The sequence below is a fragment of the Pristiophorus japonicus genome, chromosome 4 (genome assembly GCF_044704955.1).
Source record: "Pristiophorus japonicus isolate sPriJap1 chromosome 4, sPriJap1.hap1, whole genome shotgun sequence".
In the NCBI taxonomy this organism is placed as follows: Eukaryota; Metazoa; Chordata; class Chondrichthyes; family Pristiophoridae; genus Pristiophorus; species Pristiophorus japonicus.
Window position 1 is genome coordinate 266067256 of NC_091980.1, and position 21660 is coordinate 266088915.

Below are 21660 nucleotides of genomic sequence, written 5' to 3' on the forward strand. Positions count from 1 at the left end.
GTGCGCAGTTCTGGTCACCACATTACAAGAAATATGTGATTGCACTGGAAAGGGTGCAAAGGAGATTTACAAGAATGTTGCCTGGATTGGAAAATTTTGGCTAGGGAGAAAGATTGGAGATGCTGGATCTGTTTTCTTTTGAACAGAGGAGGCTGAGGAGAGACCTGGTTGAGGTGTATAAAATTATGAGGGGCCTGGATAGAGTGGATAGGAAGGATTGAGTCTAGTTAGTGAGAAAAGTGTGCAAAAGCATTTCAGCAGAGGGGTCAACAATCAGAGGGCATAGATTTAAAGTAATTGAGGGGAGGTTTAGAGAAGATATAAGGGGAAATTATTTCACCCAGATGGTGGTGAGGGTCTGGAACTCATTACCTGAAAAGGTGGTAGAGGCAGGAACCCTCACCACATTTAAAAGATACTTCGATGTGCACTTAAAGTGCCGTAAAGTACAAGGCTACGGACCAAGAACTGGAAAGTGAGATTAGGCTGGATAGCTCGGCCAGTACGATGGGCCGAAATGTCCTCCTTCCGTGATGTAAATTTCTATGAAGTTGGAATTTATGAAGGAGGATATTGGAGGGATTGAGTCTAGTTGGTGAGAAAAGTATGCAAAAGCATTTCAGCAGAGGTGGATAGTGTTATGGAGCCAGAATTGCATGTTGTATTACATCTTGTTAACAATGGATTTGAACCCAGCGTGCCAAAGTATTGCATGGCCTGGTTCAGTGTGAGGAAATTTCTGAGATGGGGCATTGAGGTTTTTTGTCTTCCTTTTCTGAAATTGGGCATCACCAGCAAGGCTGCAATTATTGACAATCTCTAATTGCCTTAAGGGCATTAAGAGTCACATGTGAGTAATTCCAGTTAAGGGTGACAGGTTCACTACTTTGAAGGACATTAATGAGCTAGTTAGATTTTTAAGACAATCAGGCAACTTTCATGGTTATTTTATTTGGAGTGAGTCCACAAATTACCAGATTTAATTAATTCAATTTCCCACGGTATTTGAACAGTCAACCTCTGGATTTCTAGTCCATTCCCATAACCACTAGGCTACCGTACCCATTTAAATCAGTGGCATGGGAGTGGACTTTATAGCAAGGACCAGTTGCTCAGTGCTATTGTTCAGTTGGTGGAAATTTTGACATGCGTGTAAAGTAGATAATCTGGCAACGCAGAGCTGGTCCTGGAGATGAGGGAAGTGATGATGATTTAGAGCTGGATGGTATCAGCATACATGTGGAAACTGATCCTATCCCTTCAAATTATGATATCAAGGGGCATCATGTAAATGAAGAGGGGGAGTGGGCTAAGAATAGATCCTTGAGAGCTCTGAAGATGACCGCTGGAGAGATTAGAAGCCATTGATTGAGATGTGCTAGCTGTCTTTGGACAGGTAGGAGTGGAGTCATTGAGGGCAGTCCCATGACAGCAACAACAACTTTTATTTAAATAGCGCCTTTAATGTAGTAAAACGTCCCAACAGTGTTCTAAAACAAAACAGATAAATTTGACACCGAGCCACATAAGAAATTACGGCAGATGACCAAAAGCTTGGTTAAAGAGGTAGGTTTTAAAGAGCGTCTTAAAGGAGGAAAGAGGCGGAGAGGTTTAGGGAGGGAGTTCCAGAGCTTAGGGCCTAAGCAGCTGAAGGCATGGCCACCGATGGTTGAGCAGTAAAACCAGGGATGCTCAAGAGAGCAGAATTTGAGGAGCGCAAACATCTCGTGGGGTTGTAAGGCTGAAATAGATTAGAGCTGGGGGGGCGCGAGGCCATAGAGGGATTTGTAAACCAGGATGAGAATTTTGAAATCGAGGCGTTGCTTAACCGGGAGCCAATATAGGTCAGCGAGCGCAGGGGTAATGGGTGATCAGGACTTGGTGCGAGTTAGGACATGGACTGCCGTGTTTTGAATGATAAGTTTATGTAGTGTAGGATGTGGGAGGCCAGCCAGGTGTATGTTGGAGTAGTCAAGTCTAGAGGTAACAAAGGCATGGATGAGGGTTTCAGCAGCAGAAGAGCTGAGGCGGAGGCCGGCAAAGTTCTGGTGGAAATAGGCAGTTTTAGTTATGCCGCGGATATGTGACACAAGTTCATTTCAGGGTCAACTGACACCTAGGTTGCAAACAGCTTGCTTTCGCCTCAGATAGATGCAAGGGAGAGGGATGGAGTCCGTGACTAGGGAATGCAGTTTGTGGCAGGGACCAAAGATAATGGCTTCGGACTTCCCACTATTTCATTAGGGAAAATTTTTGCTTATCCAGTACTGGATGTCGGACAAGCAGTCCAACAATTTGGAGAGCATGGAGGGTTCGAGAGAAGTGGTGGAGCGATAGAGCTGGGTTTCGTCAGCGTACATATGGAAACTGACTCCGTGTATTCGGATGATATCGCCAAGAGGCAACATATAGATGAGAAATGGAGGGGGCCAAGGATAGATCCTTGGGGGACACCAGAGGTAACGATGCAGGAGTGGGAAGAGAAGCCACTGCAGGAGATTTTCTGGCTACGATTAGATAGATAAGAATGGAACCAGGCCAGTGCAGTCCCACCCAGCTGGACGATGGTGGAGACGCGTTGGAGATGGATGGAGTGGTCAACTGTGTCAACGGCTGCAGACTGGCCCAGGAGAACGAGGAGGGATAGTTTACATTTGTCACAATCACAAAGGATCTCATTTGTAACTTTTATTAGAACAGAGTCTGTACTGCGGCAGACATGGAGTTCCGGGAAAGATGGTCACAGATTTGGGAGGCGACAACATGTTCAAGGACTTTGGAGAGGAAAGGGAGGTTGGAGATGGGGCAGTCGCTAGCAAGCACAGTGGAGTCGAGGGTTGTTTTTTTGAGGAGAGGGTTGATGGCCTCAGATTTGAAGGAGGGTGGGGGGTGGGTGGGGCGGGGGCAGTACCTGAGGACAGAGAACTGTTAACAACGTCGGCTAACATGGGAGCCAAAAAAGGAAGTTGGGTAGTCAGCAGTTTAGTGGGAATAGGGTCAGGGGAGCAGAAAGTGGGTCGCATGGACAAGATGACGTGGAGAGGTCAAGAGGGGAGATCAAAAAGACCGAGAGACAGATGCGAGTTTAGGGCAAGGGGGAGCCTCAAAGAAAGTGCCCCTGTGGTCGAGGTGAAGGAAGGGAACTAGCAGAGGCAGCTGATCTGATGGTCTCAATCTTTGAGGCAAAGAAGTCCATGAGCTCCTCACACTTGTGTGGTGGAGACAGGGGAGAGGGGTTTAAGAAGATGGTTAGCAGTAGAGAATAGTAGTCGGGTGTTATCTTTGCATTGCAGAATGATCCTGGAATAGTGAGCATTTTTTGCAGACAAGAGTAGGATCTGATCATTCTTTGTGGTCAAGCCGGATCTGGCGGTGAATGCCTAAACCAGTTGTCCGCCACATCCGTTCAAGTCTGCACGCCTTGGACTTGAGGGAGCAAAGAGGATGGCTGTACATGGGGTAATGGTCAGGATGTGAGAGAGTAATGGTTTTAATGGGGACTAGGGCATCGTCGGAGAGGCCTACAAAAGGCCAGCATCGAGTCGGGTAGGCAGCGGGGCGTTCGAGTAGGCGGAGCAGCGGCGGTGTCGGTGCAGCTGCAACAGGGAGGCAAAAAAGAAGTAGAAAGAAATCGAAGAGTGACGTCACAGCCAAGGGGGTAAGTGACTGGTGAGTAGTTTTACTTTTTCTTTATCAGTAAGTAACCTTTTAGCATTGTTGTTGCCAAATTAAGTTAATCTTAAGGGTTAAGTCATGGCAGGAGAGCTCGGGCACGTGTTATGCTCCTCCTGTGCTATGTGGGAAGTCGGACGACTACATGTGCGGGAAGTGCATCCGCCTGCAGCACCTGACGGACTGCGTTGCGGCACTGGAGCTGCGGGTGGATTTACTGTGGAGCATCCGCGATGCTGAGGATGCCGTGAATAGCATGTTTAGTGAGTTGGTCTTACCGCAGGTAAAGGTTACACAGACAGATAGGGAATGGGTGACCAACAGGAAGAGCAATGGAAGGAAGGTAGTGCAGGGGTTCCCTGCGGTCATCCTCTGCAAAACAGATACACCGCTTTGGGTACTGTTGAGGGGGATGACTCATCAGAGCAGAGCAGCAGCAGCCAAGTTCATGGCACCGTGGGTGGCTCTGCTGCACAGGAGGGCAGGACAAAGAGTGGTAGAGCTAGTGGTAGGGGATTCTATTGTAAGGGGAGTAGATCGGCGTTTCTGCGGCCGCAATCGAGACTCCAGGATGGTATGTTGCCTCCCTGGTGCAAGGATCAAGGATGTCTCTGAGCAGGTGCAGGGCATTTTAAAGAGGGAGGGTGAACAGCCAGTTGTCATGGTGCATATAGGTACCAACGATATACGTAAAAAAAAAACAGGATGAGGTCCTACAAGACGAATTTCGGGAGCTAGGAGCTAAATTTAAAAAGTAGGATCTCAAAAGTAGTAATCTCAGGATTGCTACCAGTGCCATGTGCTAGTCAAAGTAGGAATCGCAGTATAGCTCAGATGGATACGTGGCTTGAGGAGTGGTGCAGTAGGGAGGGATTCAAATTCCTGGGACATTGGAACCGGTTCTGCGGGAGGTGAGACCAGTACAAACCGAATGGCCTAAACCTGGGCAGAACCGGAACCAATGTCCTAGGATGAGTGTTTGCTAGTGCTGTTGGGGAGGGGTTAAACTAATATGGCAGGGGAATGGGAACCTATGCAGGGAGACAGAGGGAAGTAGAATGGGGGCAGAAACAAAAGCTAGAAAGAAGAAAAGTAAAAGTGGAGGGCAGAGAAACCCAAGGCAAAAAGCAAAAAAGGCCACATTAGAGCAAAATTCTAATGGGGCAAAGTGTGTTAAAAAGACATGCCTGAAGGCTCTGTGCTCAATGCGAGGAGTAGTCGGAATAAGATGGACGAATTAAGTGCGCAGATAGCAGTTAACGGATATGATGTATTTGGCATCACGGAGACATGGCTCCAGGGTGACCAAGGCTGGGAACTCAACATCCAGGGGTATTCAACATTTAGGAAGGATAGAGAGAAAGGAAAAGGAGGTGGGGTGGTGTTGCTGCTTAAAGAGGAAATTAATGCAATAGTAAGGAAGGACATTAGCTTGGATGATGTGGAATCTGTATGGGTGGAGCTACGGAATACCAAAAGGCAGAAAACGCTAGTGGGAGTTGTGTACAGACCACCAAATAGTAGTAGTGAGATTGGGGACAGCATCAAACAAGAAATTAGGGATGCGTGCAATAAAGGTACAGCAGTTATCATGGGCGACTTTAATTTAGATATTGATTGGGCAATGCGGTGGTGGATGATTTCCGAGTGTATTAGGGATGGTTTTCTAGACCAATATGTCGAGGAACCAACTAGAGAGCTGGCCATCCTAGACTGGGTGTTGTGTAATGAGAGAGGATTAACTAGCAATCTTGTTGTGCGAGGCCCCTTGGGGAAGAGTGACCATAATATGGTCGAATTCTTTATTAAGATGGAGAGAGACGAGGGTCCTGAACTTAAAGAAAGGTAACTTCGATGATATGAGATGAGAATTGGCTAGAATAGACTGGCGAGTGATGCTTAAAGGGTTGATGGTGGATAGACAATGGCAAACATTTAAAGATCACATGGGTAAACTTTCTGGAGTAAGAATAAAACTGGGAAGGTGGCTCAACCGTGGCTAACAAAGAAAATTAAGGATAGTGTTAAATCCAAGGAAGAGGCATATAAATTGGCCAGAAAAAGCAGCAAACCTGAGGACTGGGAGAATTTTGTAATACAGCAGAGGAGGACAAAGGGTTTAATTAGGAGGGGGAAAATAGAGCAAAAGCTTTTTTTTTATATATATCTATATATTTATATAGATATATATATCTATATAGATATATATATATATATTTATATAGATATATATATCTATATAGATATATATATATATATTTATATAGATATATATATCTATATAGATATATATATATATATTTATATAGATATAGGTATATGTGTGTGAAGAGAAAAAGATGAGTGAAAACAAACATAGGTCCCTTGCAGTCAGATTCAGGTGAATTTATAATGGGGAACAAGGAAATGGCGGACCAGTTAAACACACACTTTGATTCTGTCTTCAAGAAGGAAGACACAAATAACCTTCTGGAAATAGTAGGGGACCGAGGGTCTAGTGAGAAGGAGGAACTGAAGAAAATCCTTATTAGTCAGGAAATTGTGTTAGGGAAATTGATGGGATTGAAGGCCAATAAATCCCCGGGGCCTGATAGTCTGCATCTCAGAGTACTTAAGGAGGTGGCCCTAGAAATAGTGGATGCATTGGTGATCATTTCCCAACAGTCTATCGACTCTGGATCAGTTCCTATGGACTGGAGGGTAGCTAATGTAACACCACTTTTTAAGAAAGGAGGGAGAGAGAAAACGCGTAATTATAGACCGGTTAGCCTGACATCAGTTGTGGGGAAAATGTTGGAATCAATTATTAAAGATGAAATAGCAGCACATTTGGAAAGCAGTGACGGGATCGGTCCAAGTCAGCATGGATATATGAAAGGGAAATCCTGCTTGACAAATCTAGAATTTTTTGAGGATGTAACTGGTAGAGTGGACAAGGAAGAACCAATGGATGTGGTGTATTTGGATTTTCAAAAGGCTTTTGACAAGATCTCACACAAGATTAGTGTGCAAAATTAAAGCACGTGGTATTGGGGGTAATGTACTGAGGTGGATAGAGAACTGGTTGGCAGACGGGCAGCACAGAGTCGAAATAAAGGGGTCCTTTTCAGAATGCAGGCAGTGACTAATGGGGTACTGCAGGGCTCAGTGCTGGGACCCCAGCTATTTGCAATATACATTAATGATTTGGATGAGGGAATTGAGTGTAATATCTCCAAGTTTGCAGATGAGACTAAGCTGGGTGGCAGTGTGAGCTGTGAGGAGACTGCTAAAAGGCTGCAGGGTGACTTGGACAGGTTAGGTGAGTGGGCAAACGCGTGGCAGATGCAGTACAATGTGGATAAATGTGAGGTTATCCACTTTGGTGGCAAAAACACAAAGGCAGAATATTATCTGAATGGCAGCAGATTAGGAAAAGGGGAGGTGCAGCGAGACGTGGGTGTCATGGTACATCCATCAGTCATTGAAAGTTGGCATGCAGTTTCAGTAGGCGGTGAAGAAGGCAAATGGTATGTTGGCCTTCATAGCTAGGGGATTTGAATATAGGAGCAGAGCGGTCTTACTGCAGTTGTACAGGGCCTTAGTGAGGACTCACCTGGAATATTGTGTTCAGTTTTGGTCTCCTAATCTGAGGAAGGACGTTCTTGCTATTGAGGGAGTGCAGCGAAGGTTCACTAGACTAATTCCCGGGATGGCAGGACTGACATATGAGAAGAGACTGGATCGACTGGGCCTGTATTCACTGGCATTTAGAAGGATGAGAGGGGATCTCATATAAGTATATAAAATTCTGACTGGACTGGACAGGTTAGATGCAGGAAGAATGTTCCCGATGTTGGGGAAGTCCAGAACCAGGGGACATAGTCTAAGGATAAGGGGTAAACCATTTAGGACTGATGAGGAGAAACTTCTTCACCCAGAGAATTGTTAACCTGTGGAATTCCCTACCGCAGAGTGTTGTTGCTAGTTCATTGGATATATTCAAGAGAGAGTTAGATATGACCCTTACGGCTAAAGGGATCAAGGGGTATGGAGAGAAAGCAGAAAAGAGGTACTGAGGGGAATGATCAGTCATGATTTTATTGAATGGTGGTGCAGGCTCAAAGGGCCTACTCCTGCACCTATTTTCTATGTTTCTATCAAAGGTGGTGGTGAGGGTGTGGTTGAGCAGATTGGTGGCTACAGATATGTCATGGTGAAAGGGCCAACGGTTGGACAGTTTGGAATTGTTAAGTGCAGTTCTAAGAGAGTTTGGAGAGAGTTTTTTCCAGGGGCGGATGCAGAAGGAAGTGGGTTTGAATTGGGGAAGGGGGATGTGGGTGGAGAGCGATACAAGGAAATGGCCAGAGATGGCCTTATCTGTAATATGATGCTGATAATGGAGGAGAGGCAATGGATGATACCGTAAAAGTATCAAATGCCACAGGATCAGAAATGATAACATGGCACAGTCACGTACCATGTAATTTGTGGCTTTGCCAGGGTGCACTCGGTGCTGTGAGCAGGTAGGAAGCCAAACTGAAGGGATTCAAATGGAGCGTTTGGGAGTGATTATCACTGAATTGTTCAAGGAAAAGGGTAGTGATGGGTCAGTAGTTTGAGAGGACAGATGAATCGAGACTTTTTTAAAATAAGGGACTGGTGGTGATTTTGAAAGGGACAGGAATGGTGCTGAGCAAAGAAGTCTTTAACTATGTTGTCTATGATATGGACCTGCAGTAGTACTTGAGCGGAAACTAGCTCTGAGTTTGCTGGACACGCTAAATGGGGGAGTAGGTGATAGCCCTGATAGGCTCTTCTGGCATGGGTTTCACTGGCCAGTTGATTTAGGCAGTGTCGAAGTGAGATAATGGTGGAGGGGGGACGGGGAGGGGTTGTCCTCGTAAGTAGAACAAATTGTCCTTCAGAAGAACCTGCTAATACTGACCAACAATATAATTCTGCATCTCCCAAATCTGATAAAGCAGTTCTCTAACAAGGCCTAGTGCATTGACCTCTATGAAGGAAGATTGCAAATACCATTCAAACCAATAGGACTAACCATGCCACTGCCACCATGTCTTCTAATTTTATTCAGTGCTACTCAGGTAATTAATACGCACAAGTCACTCTTGAGATGTGCAGTCTCCGATGGCCAACGATGGCTGTCGGTTAGTTTTATTCCCGATAACTGGTTACGACTGTTGTCATCCCAAACTACAACAATGGTGGAGGTACTGAGGCTCATAGAATCATAGAAATTTACAGCACAGAAGGAGGCCATTTGGCTTGTTGTGCCTGTGCTGACTCTTTGAAAGAGCAGTCATGCTTAGTCCCACATCCCTGCTTTTTGTCTGTAATCCTGTAAGTTGCTCATTTGCTCATCCTCAAATATCTGTTCAGCTCCCTTTAAAAATGATTTATGGAATCAGCTTCCACCATCATTTTCAGGTAGAGTGTTTCAGTTCCCCACAACTCTGAGTGAAAACAAATTCTCCTCACCTCCCCTCTAAATCATTTGCCAATGATTTTTAATCTATGACCTCCATTGATCCACTCGCAAGAGGGAATAACTTTTCTTTCTCTATTGTCAAAATCTTGAAAATCACTTATTAGATCACCACTTAACCTTCCTTGTTCCAAGGAGAACAGTCCTAACTTTTTGAACCCCACCTTATAACTGAAGTCCCTCATCCATGGTAACATCCTGGTAAACCTCCTCTCTACCCTTTCTAAGGCCTTTACATCTTTCCTGAATTGTGCTGCCCAGAATTGTCAACAATACTCCAGCTGAGGCTTAACCAGTGATTTATAAAGTTTTTGCATGATCTCTTTGCTTTTATATTTTATTCCTCTGTGTATAAACCCAAGTAACCCATATTTTTCTAACCGCCTTATCAGCTTGCTCAGCCACCTTTAAGGATTTGTGTATATTGACACCAAGATCTCTGCTCATCTATATTTTTCAAAATTATGCCATTCATAGTATACTGTTTTTCCATATTAGTCCTCCCAAAATCCTTCACACTTCTCCACATTGAACTCTACCTGCCATGCTTCTGCCCATTTCACCATCCTTTCGATGTCATCCTGAACCCTATAACTATCCTCATTACTATCAACTACTTTGCCAAGTTTTGTATCATCTGCAAACATTATAATGCTGCTCCCTACACCTGAGTCTAAATCATTTATAAAAATTCAAAAGAGTAATGGACCCAAAACTGACTCTTGGGGAACACCACTGCAAACCACCTCCCAGACTGAAAAACTACCACCCGTTGCTTCCTGTCACTGAGCCAATTTTGTATCCATACCGCACTTTCTCCTTAATTCCATGGGCTTCCATTTTCTTAATAAGCCTCCGGTGTGGCATTTTTTCGAATGCCTTTTGAAAGTCTATATATACAACATCTACTGCATCTGGGAGGGTGCTGAACTCCTCGAGTATCATCGCCGAGAGCATTCAGAAATCAAGCGCGAGCAGTGGAAGGAGCGTGCAGCAAACCAGGCTCCCTGCCCACCCTTCCACTCAACCACTGTCTGTCCCACCTGTGACAGAGACTGTGGTTCTCGTATTGGACTGTACAGCCACCTAAGAACTCATGCTAAGAATGGAAGCAAGTCTTCCTCGATTCCGAGGGACTGCCAATGATGATGGACTGCAGTACCTTGATCAACCATCTGTTACCTCATCAAAGAATTCCAATCAAGTTAGTCAGACACAACTTGCCTTTAACAAATCCATGCCGACTCTCCTTGATTAACCCATGCCTTTCCAAATGAAAGTTTATTTTGTCCCTAATAGTTTCCAATAACTTCCCCCACCACTGATGTTAAGTTGTCTGGATTATAGTTTGCTGGTTTATCTCACTCCCTTCTTTAATAGTGGTGTACCATAAGCAACCCTCCAGTCCTCTGGTACTGTTCCTATATCCAATGATGATTGAAAGATTGTGACCAATGCTTCTGCTATTTCTACCTTTGCTTCTTTTAGCAACCTAGGATGCATTCCATCTGACCAGGTAACTTACCAACTTTCAGTAATGCTAATTTTTTTAGTATGTCTTCTCATTATCTATTACTACCTGTCCATAACTTCCTTTTTTAGTGTAACCTTCACATCATCCATTTATTTTGTGAACACAGATGCGAAGTACTCACTTAATAGTTTTGCCATGTCCTCTGCCTCTACATGGAGATTTCCTTTTGGTTCTTAATAGGCCCAACTTTTTCACTAGCTAACTGCTTACACCTTGTGTTTATAAAATGTTTTGGGGTTGAATTTAATGTTGCCTGCTAATCTTTTCTTGTACCTTCTCTTTGCCTCTCGTATTAACTGTTTCAGTTCCCTCCTGTACTTTCCATAATCTTCCTGGTTATTAACTGAATCTTGCTCTTGACATTTGCCATAAGCCTCCCTTTTTTTTAATCTTAACTTTTATTTCCTTCGTCATCCAGGACGCTTTAGCTTAGGCGCTCGACCTTTTCCCTTCAAAGTAAAATGCTTAGTTTACACCTGAACTATCTGTTCCTTGAATGCCCTCCATTGCTTTGTTACTGCTTTACCCTGCAATCACCTTTTCCAATCTGTCTGTGCGAGGTCCCTTCTTAAATCACTGTTGATTCAGGATGTTGGTACAGGCCATCAAAGTAACAGATCCTGCACTACGCAACAGAGAGTCCAGATAGGTTGACTCATGAGGCAGGGACAGTGCAAATCAGAATAACATGCTACCAAATTCATTTGGCCAGATTTTCGCAGTAGAGAAGAACGTAACCCACATACCTAGGGATCAGACATTGTGGAAGACCTCCTTCCGAATATTTCCAAAATAGTTTCTCTGTATCCATTCTATCAAATTCTTTTATCATTTTAAATCCTTCAACCTTTTAAATTCAAGGTAATACAAACCAGGTTTATGCAACTTGTCCTTATAATTTAACACTTTAATCCCCGGTACCATTCTAGTGAACGATACTGCTCCATGGCCAGTATATCCTCCTTAAAGTGCAGTGTCCAGAGCTGAATGTGGGATCTGCAGGTGGGATCTGATCAAGGCTCTGTACAACTGAAGCATAACTCCCTCCCCTTTGTATTCCAACCACCTTGAGATAAAGGCCAACATTCCATTCTGTTATTTAAAAAAACTTGCATTGTTCACTTGAGTACTAAATTACAAAACAAAATTACAATCACTTTATTCTTTACGTCAGCATAAAAAGCAATGTACAAGTGGAATATTATTAACAGATAGAGTATAGAAAATGTAGACATGCATTCTCTCACTGTAGTACCTAAAAGAACAAAAAAGGTTTCTTATACACTACTTTATCTTAGCAAAATCAAATTTTTCCCTTATCTTTCCTGATTGGTCATTTTACTGTACATTGCCTTATATGGTAATCCCATGCTTAACTCTTGAATAAACCTCAGTACATGCTTATCCGCACTGATGATATTTGTCTGTTTGGCGCGTCTTAGCAACTTTTCTGTTGCTGCAGCCTTGGTCAACCTTGAACACTAGCTGACGGCATTATTGTCATCTTGTTGCTAGGTTGACCTTTAACTGTGTCTCTCTCTCTCTCTCTCTCTCTCTCTCTCTCTCCATCTTGTGTATCCCTTAAACCTGTCCAATAGCTTTTAGTAACTTGTGTACATGGACACCCAAATCTCTTTGCTCCTCCACAGTTCCAAGTTTCTCGCCATTCAGAAAGGACTCCGATTTATGTTTCTTGGATCCAAAGTGGATGACCTCATACTTAACCACTTCGAACTTCATTTGCTGCAGATGATGTCCCTTCCTGTGTCTATGTAACTGCCTGCTCTCGTTTGCACAACTTCTGTACCTCGTAAATTTAAGTGTCATCTGCTCATTTGGATGTACAACTCTGTCCTTCATCCAAGTCATTAATATAAAGAAAGTAGGTACAGGAGTAGGCCATTCGGCCCTTCGAGCCTGCACCACCATTCAATATGATCATGGCTGATCATGCAACTTCAGTACCCATTCCTACTTTCGCTTCATACCCTTTGATCCCTTTAGCCATAAGGGCCACATCTATCTCTCTTTTGAATATATCTAACAAACTGGCCTCAACAACTTTCTGTGGTAGAGAATTCCACAAGTTCACAATTCTCTGAATGAAGAAGTTTCTCCTCATCTCTGTCCTAAATGGCTTACCCTTTATCCTTAGACTGTGACTCCTGGTTCTGGACTTCTCCAACATCAGGAACATTCTTCCTGCATCTAACCTGTCCAATCCCATCAGAATTTTATATGCTTCTGAGATCCCCTCTCATTCTTCTAAATTCCAGTGAATATAAGCCTAGTCGATCCAGTCTTTCGTCATATGTCAGTCCTGCCATCCCGGGAATCAGTCTGGTGAACCTTCGCTGCATTCTCTGAATAGCAAGAATGTCCTTCCTCAGATTAGGAGACAAAACTGTGCACAATATTCCAGGTGAAGCCTCACCAAGGTCCTGTACAACTGCAGTAAGACCTCCCTGCTCCTTTACTCAAATCCTCTCGCTATGAAGGCCAACATGCCATTTGCCTTCTTCACCGCCTGCTGTACCTGCATGCCAACTTTCAATGACTGATGTACCATGACACCCAGGTCTCGTTGCACCTCCCTTTTTCCTAATCTGACACCGTTCAGATAATATTCTGCCCACCAAAGTAGATAACCTTACATTTATCTACATTATACTGCATCTGCCATGCATTTGCCCACTCACCTTACCTGTCCAAGTTACCCTGCAGCCTCTTAGCATCCTCCTCACAGCTCACACTGCCACCCAGCTTAGTGTCATTTCCAAACTTGGAGGTACTACATTTAATTCCTTCGTCTAAATCATTAATGTATATTGTAAATAGATGTGGGTCCAGCACTGAAAATCTGAGGGCCCAATACAGATCCCTGCGGAATGCATCTAATCAGAGTACATTCCCTTTATCCCTACTCTGTGTCTCTTAACTCTTAACGAGTTTCCAACCCACGTCTCAAGATTGCCTCCAATTCTGTGCTTTCATTTTTACTAATAATCCTTTGTGCGGAACCTTACCAAATGTTTTGGGAAGTCCATATGAATAACACCAATAACATGTTCTTATCCACCATGTTAGGGACCTCTTTTTTTTTTTTTAAATTCATATTACTTGAAAAAAAAATAGATGGAATGGATACAAACTGTGAAAGATTTATGCAACCTGTCCTCATGAGGGACATTTGGAAGCAAAATCCATAAATCTGTTTTGTACTAATTAATGTACCCTCCTTTCAAACTCGCCACCTCTGATCTGAAAAATGGCCCGTAGAAAGCTACATTGCTGCTGGCTTTGATTTCAGCACATAGTCAGTCAGATCCACAAGTCTTTGTTTAGTCTGGCCTGGTTTGACATTTCAATTGTGCAATACTCAGCTTTCATGCCAACGGTTATATTCTACTTTCATTTATTTTCTTCCACATATATATCACTTTGAAGATGTTCATAGAGTACTAGCTTTTTTTTTAGAATGTGCCAAATTCCCCCTCCATATTATAATAATGGGCCCCTAAAATATTTGGGAACTGTCACTAAAATGCAGTTTTGTCAGATGACTTGTCAAATGCATTGTTACCTTCCAGCTGAGAGCCCAATAAGGTTATCCACCCATTCCACGTGTGTGTCCTGGGCATTCTTCAAAAAGCTGTCTGTTGATAATGCACATAAGGCACCTACTTAGAGTAACCCGCATACTTTCACCAAACATGATTTTTATACTTGCCAACCATGTACGGCATGTCTGCCTGGTGGTTGCAGTCTTTAGTCTCTGAAAAGGGTTTCCCCCCCCCCCCCCCCCCCCCAGTCCTATGTTAGTAGTATCTAGTAATGTTTGGAGAATAAAGTCTGTAGAAGAACGAAAGATTACTGATCTTGTATGGTCATCTTCGTTATTTTAAGTAGCAGCTTCCACACACTGCTCCCATATGGCCATCCCTTCGATCTAACAGGGAAAACAAATACCATATGTTTTTTAGGGAATGCCTGGGAAAGCAGACACTTTAGGGTGGGCTGTGCCCTTTAGGTTCTGCAGAGGAGTACTGTTGGTCATCAGGAAGACACCTATCATGTCATAATACATCTTAAGTTGAGGTTTATGTTAAATGTTTTTGTGACTTGGCATTGGTTCACCCCAGCACTGTGTAGAAGATGCTCCTTTTTAAAAAAAAAAAACATTGGTAGGTTATCTTTATTTTACTTGGCCAAAACAAAGGTTTCAACTTCATTTCTGTCCTGATAGAACTGTTGCAGCATTACCAAAACATAAACATGGTTTCTGGGAAGATGTTGCAGAATCTGTTGGAACACGTTCTGCTGAGGAGTGCCAACAAAAGTACATATCTGAACATCAACCAAAATTGTCCAAAAGACCTGCCGTGAAGCCAAAGAAGAAAAAGTGTTCCAATAATAAAAACAAGCAAGGTTGGAATGTATACATTTATAGATGGTTTGTTAGTATGTAAGCCGGTCCAGAATTCATTGTATTTTATTATTGGTAACAATGCCAAATATTTATTATTTTTGGAAGGGGTACGGTGATGAAAAGTGAGTCAACATCATAAGTATACTGATTTATTTTAAATACCAGTAAGTGCCTACGGAGTTGCCCATGAGCGGTTCATGAATATAAAGATTTTTTTTTAATATACAAGTTGGAACAGAGACTTTAGAAATTCACTCCACTACACCTTCAACTTACTTGTGTCTATATTATTACAAACAACTGTTTGCATGCAGGAGTTTCATTCTAAATGTTTGTGTTCAAAGTTCCAATGTTATATATTGACATAAAAATGTAACCAAAAATCACAACAATAGGAAGTTGAACAGGAGGTGTGCTCATACAACAGATTTTTAACTTTTTTTCCTATCCTCCCTCCCCCAAACCAGGCAGGCATATTCTTTAATTAGTTAATGTGTTTATAATTACTCACAACTCTGAATAATTTTCAGTCTTTTTCCACATCAGTTGCATATCAACTGGATTGCCACAAGTGGGCAGTAAACATTGTCAAATGATTGCTTTTTTGGAAAAAGTGGAAGCAAAACAGATTTTTGTTATTAATGGAGCAAATCTATTCAGGTCTATTTATATAACGCCTTTAATGTAGGAAAACATCCTGAAGCATGTCAGAGGTATAATCAAAAATGAGCACCAAACCAAAGAAAGATCTGAGGAAAGGCAACCAAAAGCTTGATCAAAGCGGTGAGCTTTAATGAGGATCATAAGAAGAGAGGGAGGTGGAAGGGTATTATCTGAATGGTGACAGATTAGGAAAAGGGGAGGTGCAAAGAGACCTGGGTGTCATGGTACATCAGTCATTGAAGGTTGGCATGCAGGTGCAGCAGGCGGTTAAGAAAGCAAATGGCATGTTGGCCTTCATAGCAAGGGGATTTGAGTACAGGGGCAGGGAGGTGTTGCTACAGTTGTACAGGGCATTGGTGAGGCCACACCTGGAGTATTGTGTACAGTTTTGGTCTCCTAACCTGAGGAAGGACATTCTTGCTATTGAGGGAGTGCAGCGAAGGTTCACCAGACTGATTCCCGGGATGGCGGGACTGACCTATCAAGAAAGACTGGATCAACTGGGCTTGTATTCACTGGAGTTCAGAAGAATGAGAGGGGACCTCATAGAAACATATAAAATTCTGACGGGGTTAGACAGGTTAGATGCAGGAAGAATGTTCCCAATGTTGGGGAAGTCCAGAACCAGGGGTCACAGTCTAAGGATAAGGGGTAAGCCATTTAGGACCGAGATGCGGAGGAACTTCTTCACCCAGAGAGTGGTGAACCTGTGGAATTCTCTACCACAGAAAGTTGTTGAGGCCAATTCACTAAATATATTCAAAAAGGAGTTAGATGAGGTCCTTACTGCTAGGGGGATCAAGGGGTATGGCGAGAAAGCAGGAATGGGGTACTGAAGTTGAATGTTCAGCCATGAACTCATTGAATGGCGGTGCAGGCTAGAAGGGCCGAATGGCCTACTCCTGCACCTATTTTCTATGTTTCTATGTTTCTAAGAGGGTATTACAGAGTGTGAGGACTAGGTGGCTAAAAGCCCAGCCGCTATGGTGGGGGGGGAATGGAGGTGAAGATGCACCAGAGGTCTTGAATTCGAGACTTTTATTTGGCAGGGTGTGTGGTGGTAGTTGTAGGGCCAGAGGAGATTACAGGGATAGGATGGGGGAAAGCCCTGAAGGAAGTTTAACATAAGACTGGATGTCAGACAAGCAGTCTGACAGGACAGAGACAATGGAGGGATTGGGGGAGGTGATGGAAGGTAGAGCTGGGTATCATCAGCGTACTTTTCGAAGCTGAACCATGTCTGAAGCTGATGCTGCCAAATGGCAGCATGTAGAAGATGAAAATAAGGAAGTCGAGGATAGATCCTTGGGGGACTCTGGAAGTAATGGTATGGGGCTGGATAGAGAAGCTTCCACATGTATGCTAATGAGACCCAGCTCTACCTCTCCTCTCCTCACACCTTTAACAACCTCTCTCCTGTCTGCTTGCCTGGCATCCATTCTTGGATGAACTGTCATTTCCTGCATCTAAACATTGGAAAAACCAAAGCCTTTGTCTTCAGCCATTTACTCCATCCCTTCCTTGTTTACTGTCTCAGGCTGAACCAGACTATTCACAACTTCTGCATCCTATTTATCCCTAAGCGGAGCTATTGAGCCCATATCCCCTCCCTACTGAAAATGAATACATCCACCTCTGCAACATTGCCTGCCTCTGTCTGTACCTCAACCTATTTGCTGTAGACACCTTCATACATGCCTTAGTCACCTCCGGACTTAATTATTCCAGTACTCTCTGGCTGCCCTCATTCTGATTGTCCTGCTCTCTTATCACCCCCTCTTTGCTGACATACATTGGTTCCCGAAAGCCTCAAATTTAAGATTCTTATCTTTGTGTTTAAATCCTTCAATGGTCCCACCTCTCTCCAATGTTGCCTCCTCCAGCCATAAACCACCACCACCACCGTTGCCTCATCATAGGTGATAATATTTTCAGCAGCATAGGTCCCACTCTCCAAATTCCCTCCCTAAACACCACCTCTCCTCCATTAAACCTCTGCTTAAAACCCACCTTTTAGCATGCTATTCGTTATGTCACCTCTCCTCTCTTCTTTGGCCCAGCTTTCTTGTTTCCTTGTCATGGTGAAGTACCTTGAGATCTTTTTTCTGCATTAAACACACTATATAAATGTATGTTGCTGCTGCATAGAGCAATTCCAGGTTTATTTTTTATAAATTTTGCTTTCATCTTTCTGATGAACAAGGGCAGAATGACTGTCTTGGATTCAGAAACTAAAGAAATGATGAGAACTGCCACCGCTTGACTGAAAATATAACCGATGCTTCTTAATTGGATTCACTGAGGGATCCTTTTATCTTGTGCCACTGCGATGCATCCAATCCATTCTGCACTGCAACACATAACGACATTAAAATTTGCACAAAAAAGTCCCTTAAATGCAGATTTTTTTTTTAACTTAAACTTTCCAAAATAAAATAAAACAAAAGTAGTCAGTTGTTCATGATACTATCCTGTAGAATTACTTTCTCTCAATCAAGTTGCCTTATGAATGAAAATGAATCAATTGCTAAAATATTATAGCGATTAGCCAATTTACTGATATTGGCTTATATCCGGTCTTTCAAATAATCAGGATCGACTGCAAACCAATATGGTGGGTATATTGTGTTTAATCAGAGTTTAAGACAGAATATAACACACTAGTTATGCAGCAAAAACATACGACCATGACAAGCAGTTGGTACCAGTCCCAATTGGACAGAAGCTGGCAGCGCAAACAGTTCTGCAGCTTACAGCCTCTCTTCCTCTCATCTAGAACCCCCAAGAGTGTTAACTTGGATCAGCATGGGTCCACTCTCGAAAGAGCATTCATCCAGTCCAACTCCTGTATGGCTTTCCCCTTCACCTACTGTGTAAATAAGCCCTCATGGTTATTCTCTTATTAGGGGTGGGCCTTGGATGGAATATTGACAAGACCTTTTAACCTATAGCGGTTCTCCGAATAGTATGTCGAGTTCTTTGTCTCAATTCTTGGATGAAAGCCCTCTCCTAAAGGGGTCTCGTGTTCTTTGCCATCCTCCCAAATTTGAAGTCAGACGTGCCATTCTCGGCCTTCAGATGTTCGTAGCTGCTTGTTACCAGTTATTTATATTTATGCTGTTCAAGTAGCTTTAGCTATGCAAAACTAACTTTCATTCCAGACTATTGACCATGGAATGAATCATTAAATTCCCAAATGTATCCTCTATTCGCATGCACTGGTTAACTTGCGCATTTTAAAGCAGTTTTGTTAAACAAAGTCATAATCCTAATGTAGCATTCTAATATGGTTATTAGCAGTAATGGAAGAAAAGTAGGCTTTGGGCCTTAGTTGGTCGAATTAAAGATACATTAAACAATCTTCCTAGCACACAAACAGCAGACAGCTAGCCTAGAAACATGATTGTATATGACTGTCACAGTGCAGAATACTAAAACATCCGCAGGGAACCAAAAACAAGCAGATTCTAAGCATCTATCTACTTTATTCTAATACTTGTCTGAAGAGACTTTTTGTCTCAGGTTCTAATACAGGACAATCATGTAAACACAGCATCATTTGCATAACCATATACATTTTAGACACCCCTGATTTCTAACAATATTCAGGTTGCAGTGATTGGGCAAGATAACCATAGATCTGTATGTATTGGTTTTACAGCACAATTATTTAATACTTCTTATACTTTATAGAGGAACCTGGGAAAATTATTGCTCGGACCGGAACACTGAAAAGAAAGCAGCAAGTAAGATCCTTCCTGGAACACTTGCCAAAGGATGATCATGAAGACCTTTTCAATGATGCGGTAGTGCAGCATAAAAGAATAAAGGTGAGGGAACTCTAGAATATCTTGCAATGTTATAAAACCTTCAGGTAATCCAACCAAATTCTTCTCAAGTCAAAATTATTGTCTCATGCTGCCTTTATTACAAGGAGCTTGAAATATAAGATAAGGAAGTCTTGCTGCAATTTTATAGGGTTTTGGTGAAACCACACATGGAGTACTGTACCGTTTTGGTCTTGCCCAAGGAAGGATATAATTGTCTTAGAGGGGGTGCAACGTAGGTTCATTAGATAGATTCTTGGGATAAAAAGGCTGTCCTATGAGGAGAGATTGCGTGGAATGGGTCTATATTCTCGGCAGTTTAGAAGAATGAGAAGTGATCTCCTGGAAACGTATAAAATTCTTTAGCGGGCTTGAGAGGGTAATTGCTGAGAGACTTTCCTCTGGCTTGTGAGTCTAGAATTGGGGGTCATATCTCAAGATAAGGGTTGGACAATTAGGACTGAGATGAGACATTTCTTCACTCAAAGGGTTGTGAATCTTTGGAATTCTCTACCCCAGACGGTTGTGGATGCTGAGTCGTTGAGTATATTCAAGACAGAGCGATAGATTTTTGGACACTAAAGGAATCAAGGGATATGGGGATATGGTGGGAAAGTGGAGTTGAGGTAGAAGTTCAGCCAAGATCTTATTGAATGGCAAAGGAGATTTGAGAGCCCTTATGGCCTACTCCTCCTCCTATTTTTTATGTTCTTCTGAAACAGTTGGCATAATACCTTTCTTACCTTAAAATATTTTGTGCTTTTGTTCTTCATGGAGCTAGTAAATTCTCTCACAGTTCTTAATGCAGAAATCTTTGATAGACATAAGAACATAAGAAATAGGAGCAGGAGTAGGCCATACGGCCCCTCGAGCCTGCACCGCCATTTAATACGATCTTGGCTGATCCGATCATGGACTCGGGTCCACTTCCCTGCCCGCTCCCCATAACCCCTTATTCTCTTATTGGTTAAGAAACTGTCTATCTCTGTCTTAAATTTATTCAATGTCCCAGCTTCCACAGCTCTCTGAGGCAGCGAATTCCACAGATTTTCAACCCTCAGAGAAGAAATTTCTCCTCATCTCCGTTTTAAATGGACTGCCCCTTATTCTAAGATTATGCCCCCTAGTTCTAGTTTCCCCTATCAGTGGAAACATTCTCTCTGCATCCACCTTGTCAAGCCCCCTCGTAATCTTATACGTTTCGATAAGGTCATCTCTCAATCTTCTGAATTCCAATGAGTAGAGGCCCAACCTACTCAACCTTTCCTCATAGGTCATAACCCCCTCATCTTCAGAATCAACCTAGTGAACTTTCTCTTAACAGCCTCCAAAGCAAGTCTATCCTTTCGTAAATATGGAAACCAAAACTGCACACAGTGTTCCAGGTGTGGCCTCACCAATACCCTGTATAACTGTCGCAAGACTTCCCTGCTTTTATACTCCAGCCCCTTTGCAATAAAGGCCAAGGTACCATTGACCTTCCTGATCACTTGCTGTACCTGCATACTAACCTTTTGTGTTTCATGCACAAGTACCTCCAGGTCCCGCTGTACTGCAGCACTTTACAATATTTCTCCATTTAGGTAATAACTTGCTCTTTGATTTTTTTTCTGCCAAAGTGCATGGCCTCACACTTTCCCAACATTATACTCCCATCTGCCAAATTTTTGACCACTCACTTAGCCTGTCTATGTCCTTTTGCAGATTTTTTGTGTCCTCCTCACACATTGCTTTTCCTCCCATCTTTGTATCGTCAGCAAACTTGGCTATGTTAGACTCTGTCCCTTCATCCAAGTCTTTAATATAGATTGTAAATAGTTGGGGTCCCAGCACTGATCCCTGCGGCACCCCACTAGTTACTGATTGCCAACTTGAGATAAGACAGCTTTCGGTTAGTTGAATGCCAATGGTTCCTAAAATGAAAATATAGTGTCATGGTGAACAGGACACATCAATCAAGATCCCATTCTTCCATAGTTTCACTTTATTTAGCAGTGTTAGAACCATTACTGTCATTTTTGGTTCTCATTTTTGTCTCAGTCCCTCC

General features: G+C 42.8%; 1 protein-coding gene across 5 annotated transcripts in view; it reads left to right on the forward strand.

The window, feature by feature from the left end:
- The window catches only part of mis18bp1 (MIS18 binding protein 1), a 95063-nt gene that overhangs the window by 51589 nt on the left and 21814 nt on the right, over window positions 1–21660 (forward strand). For all 5 annotated transcript variants that reach the window (XM_070879408.1, XM_070879405.1, XM_070879407.1 and 2 more), the window contains 2 exons: window positions 14941–15122; window positions 19480–19616. In XM_070879408.1, the coding sequence (XP_070735509.1) occupies window positions 14941–15122; window positions 19480–19616 (319 nt within the window). The remainder of the gene's footprint in view (window positions 1–14940; window positions 15123–19479; window positions 19617–21660) is intronic.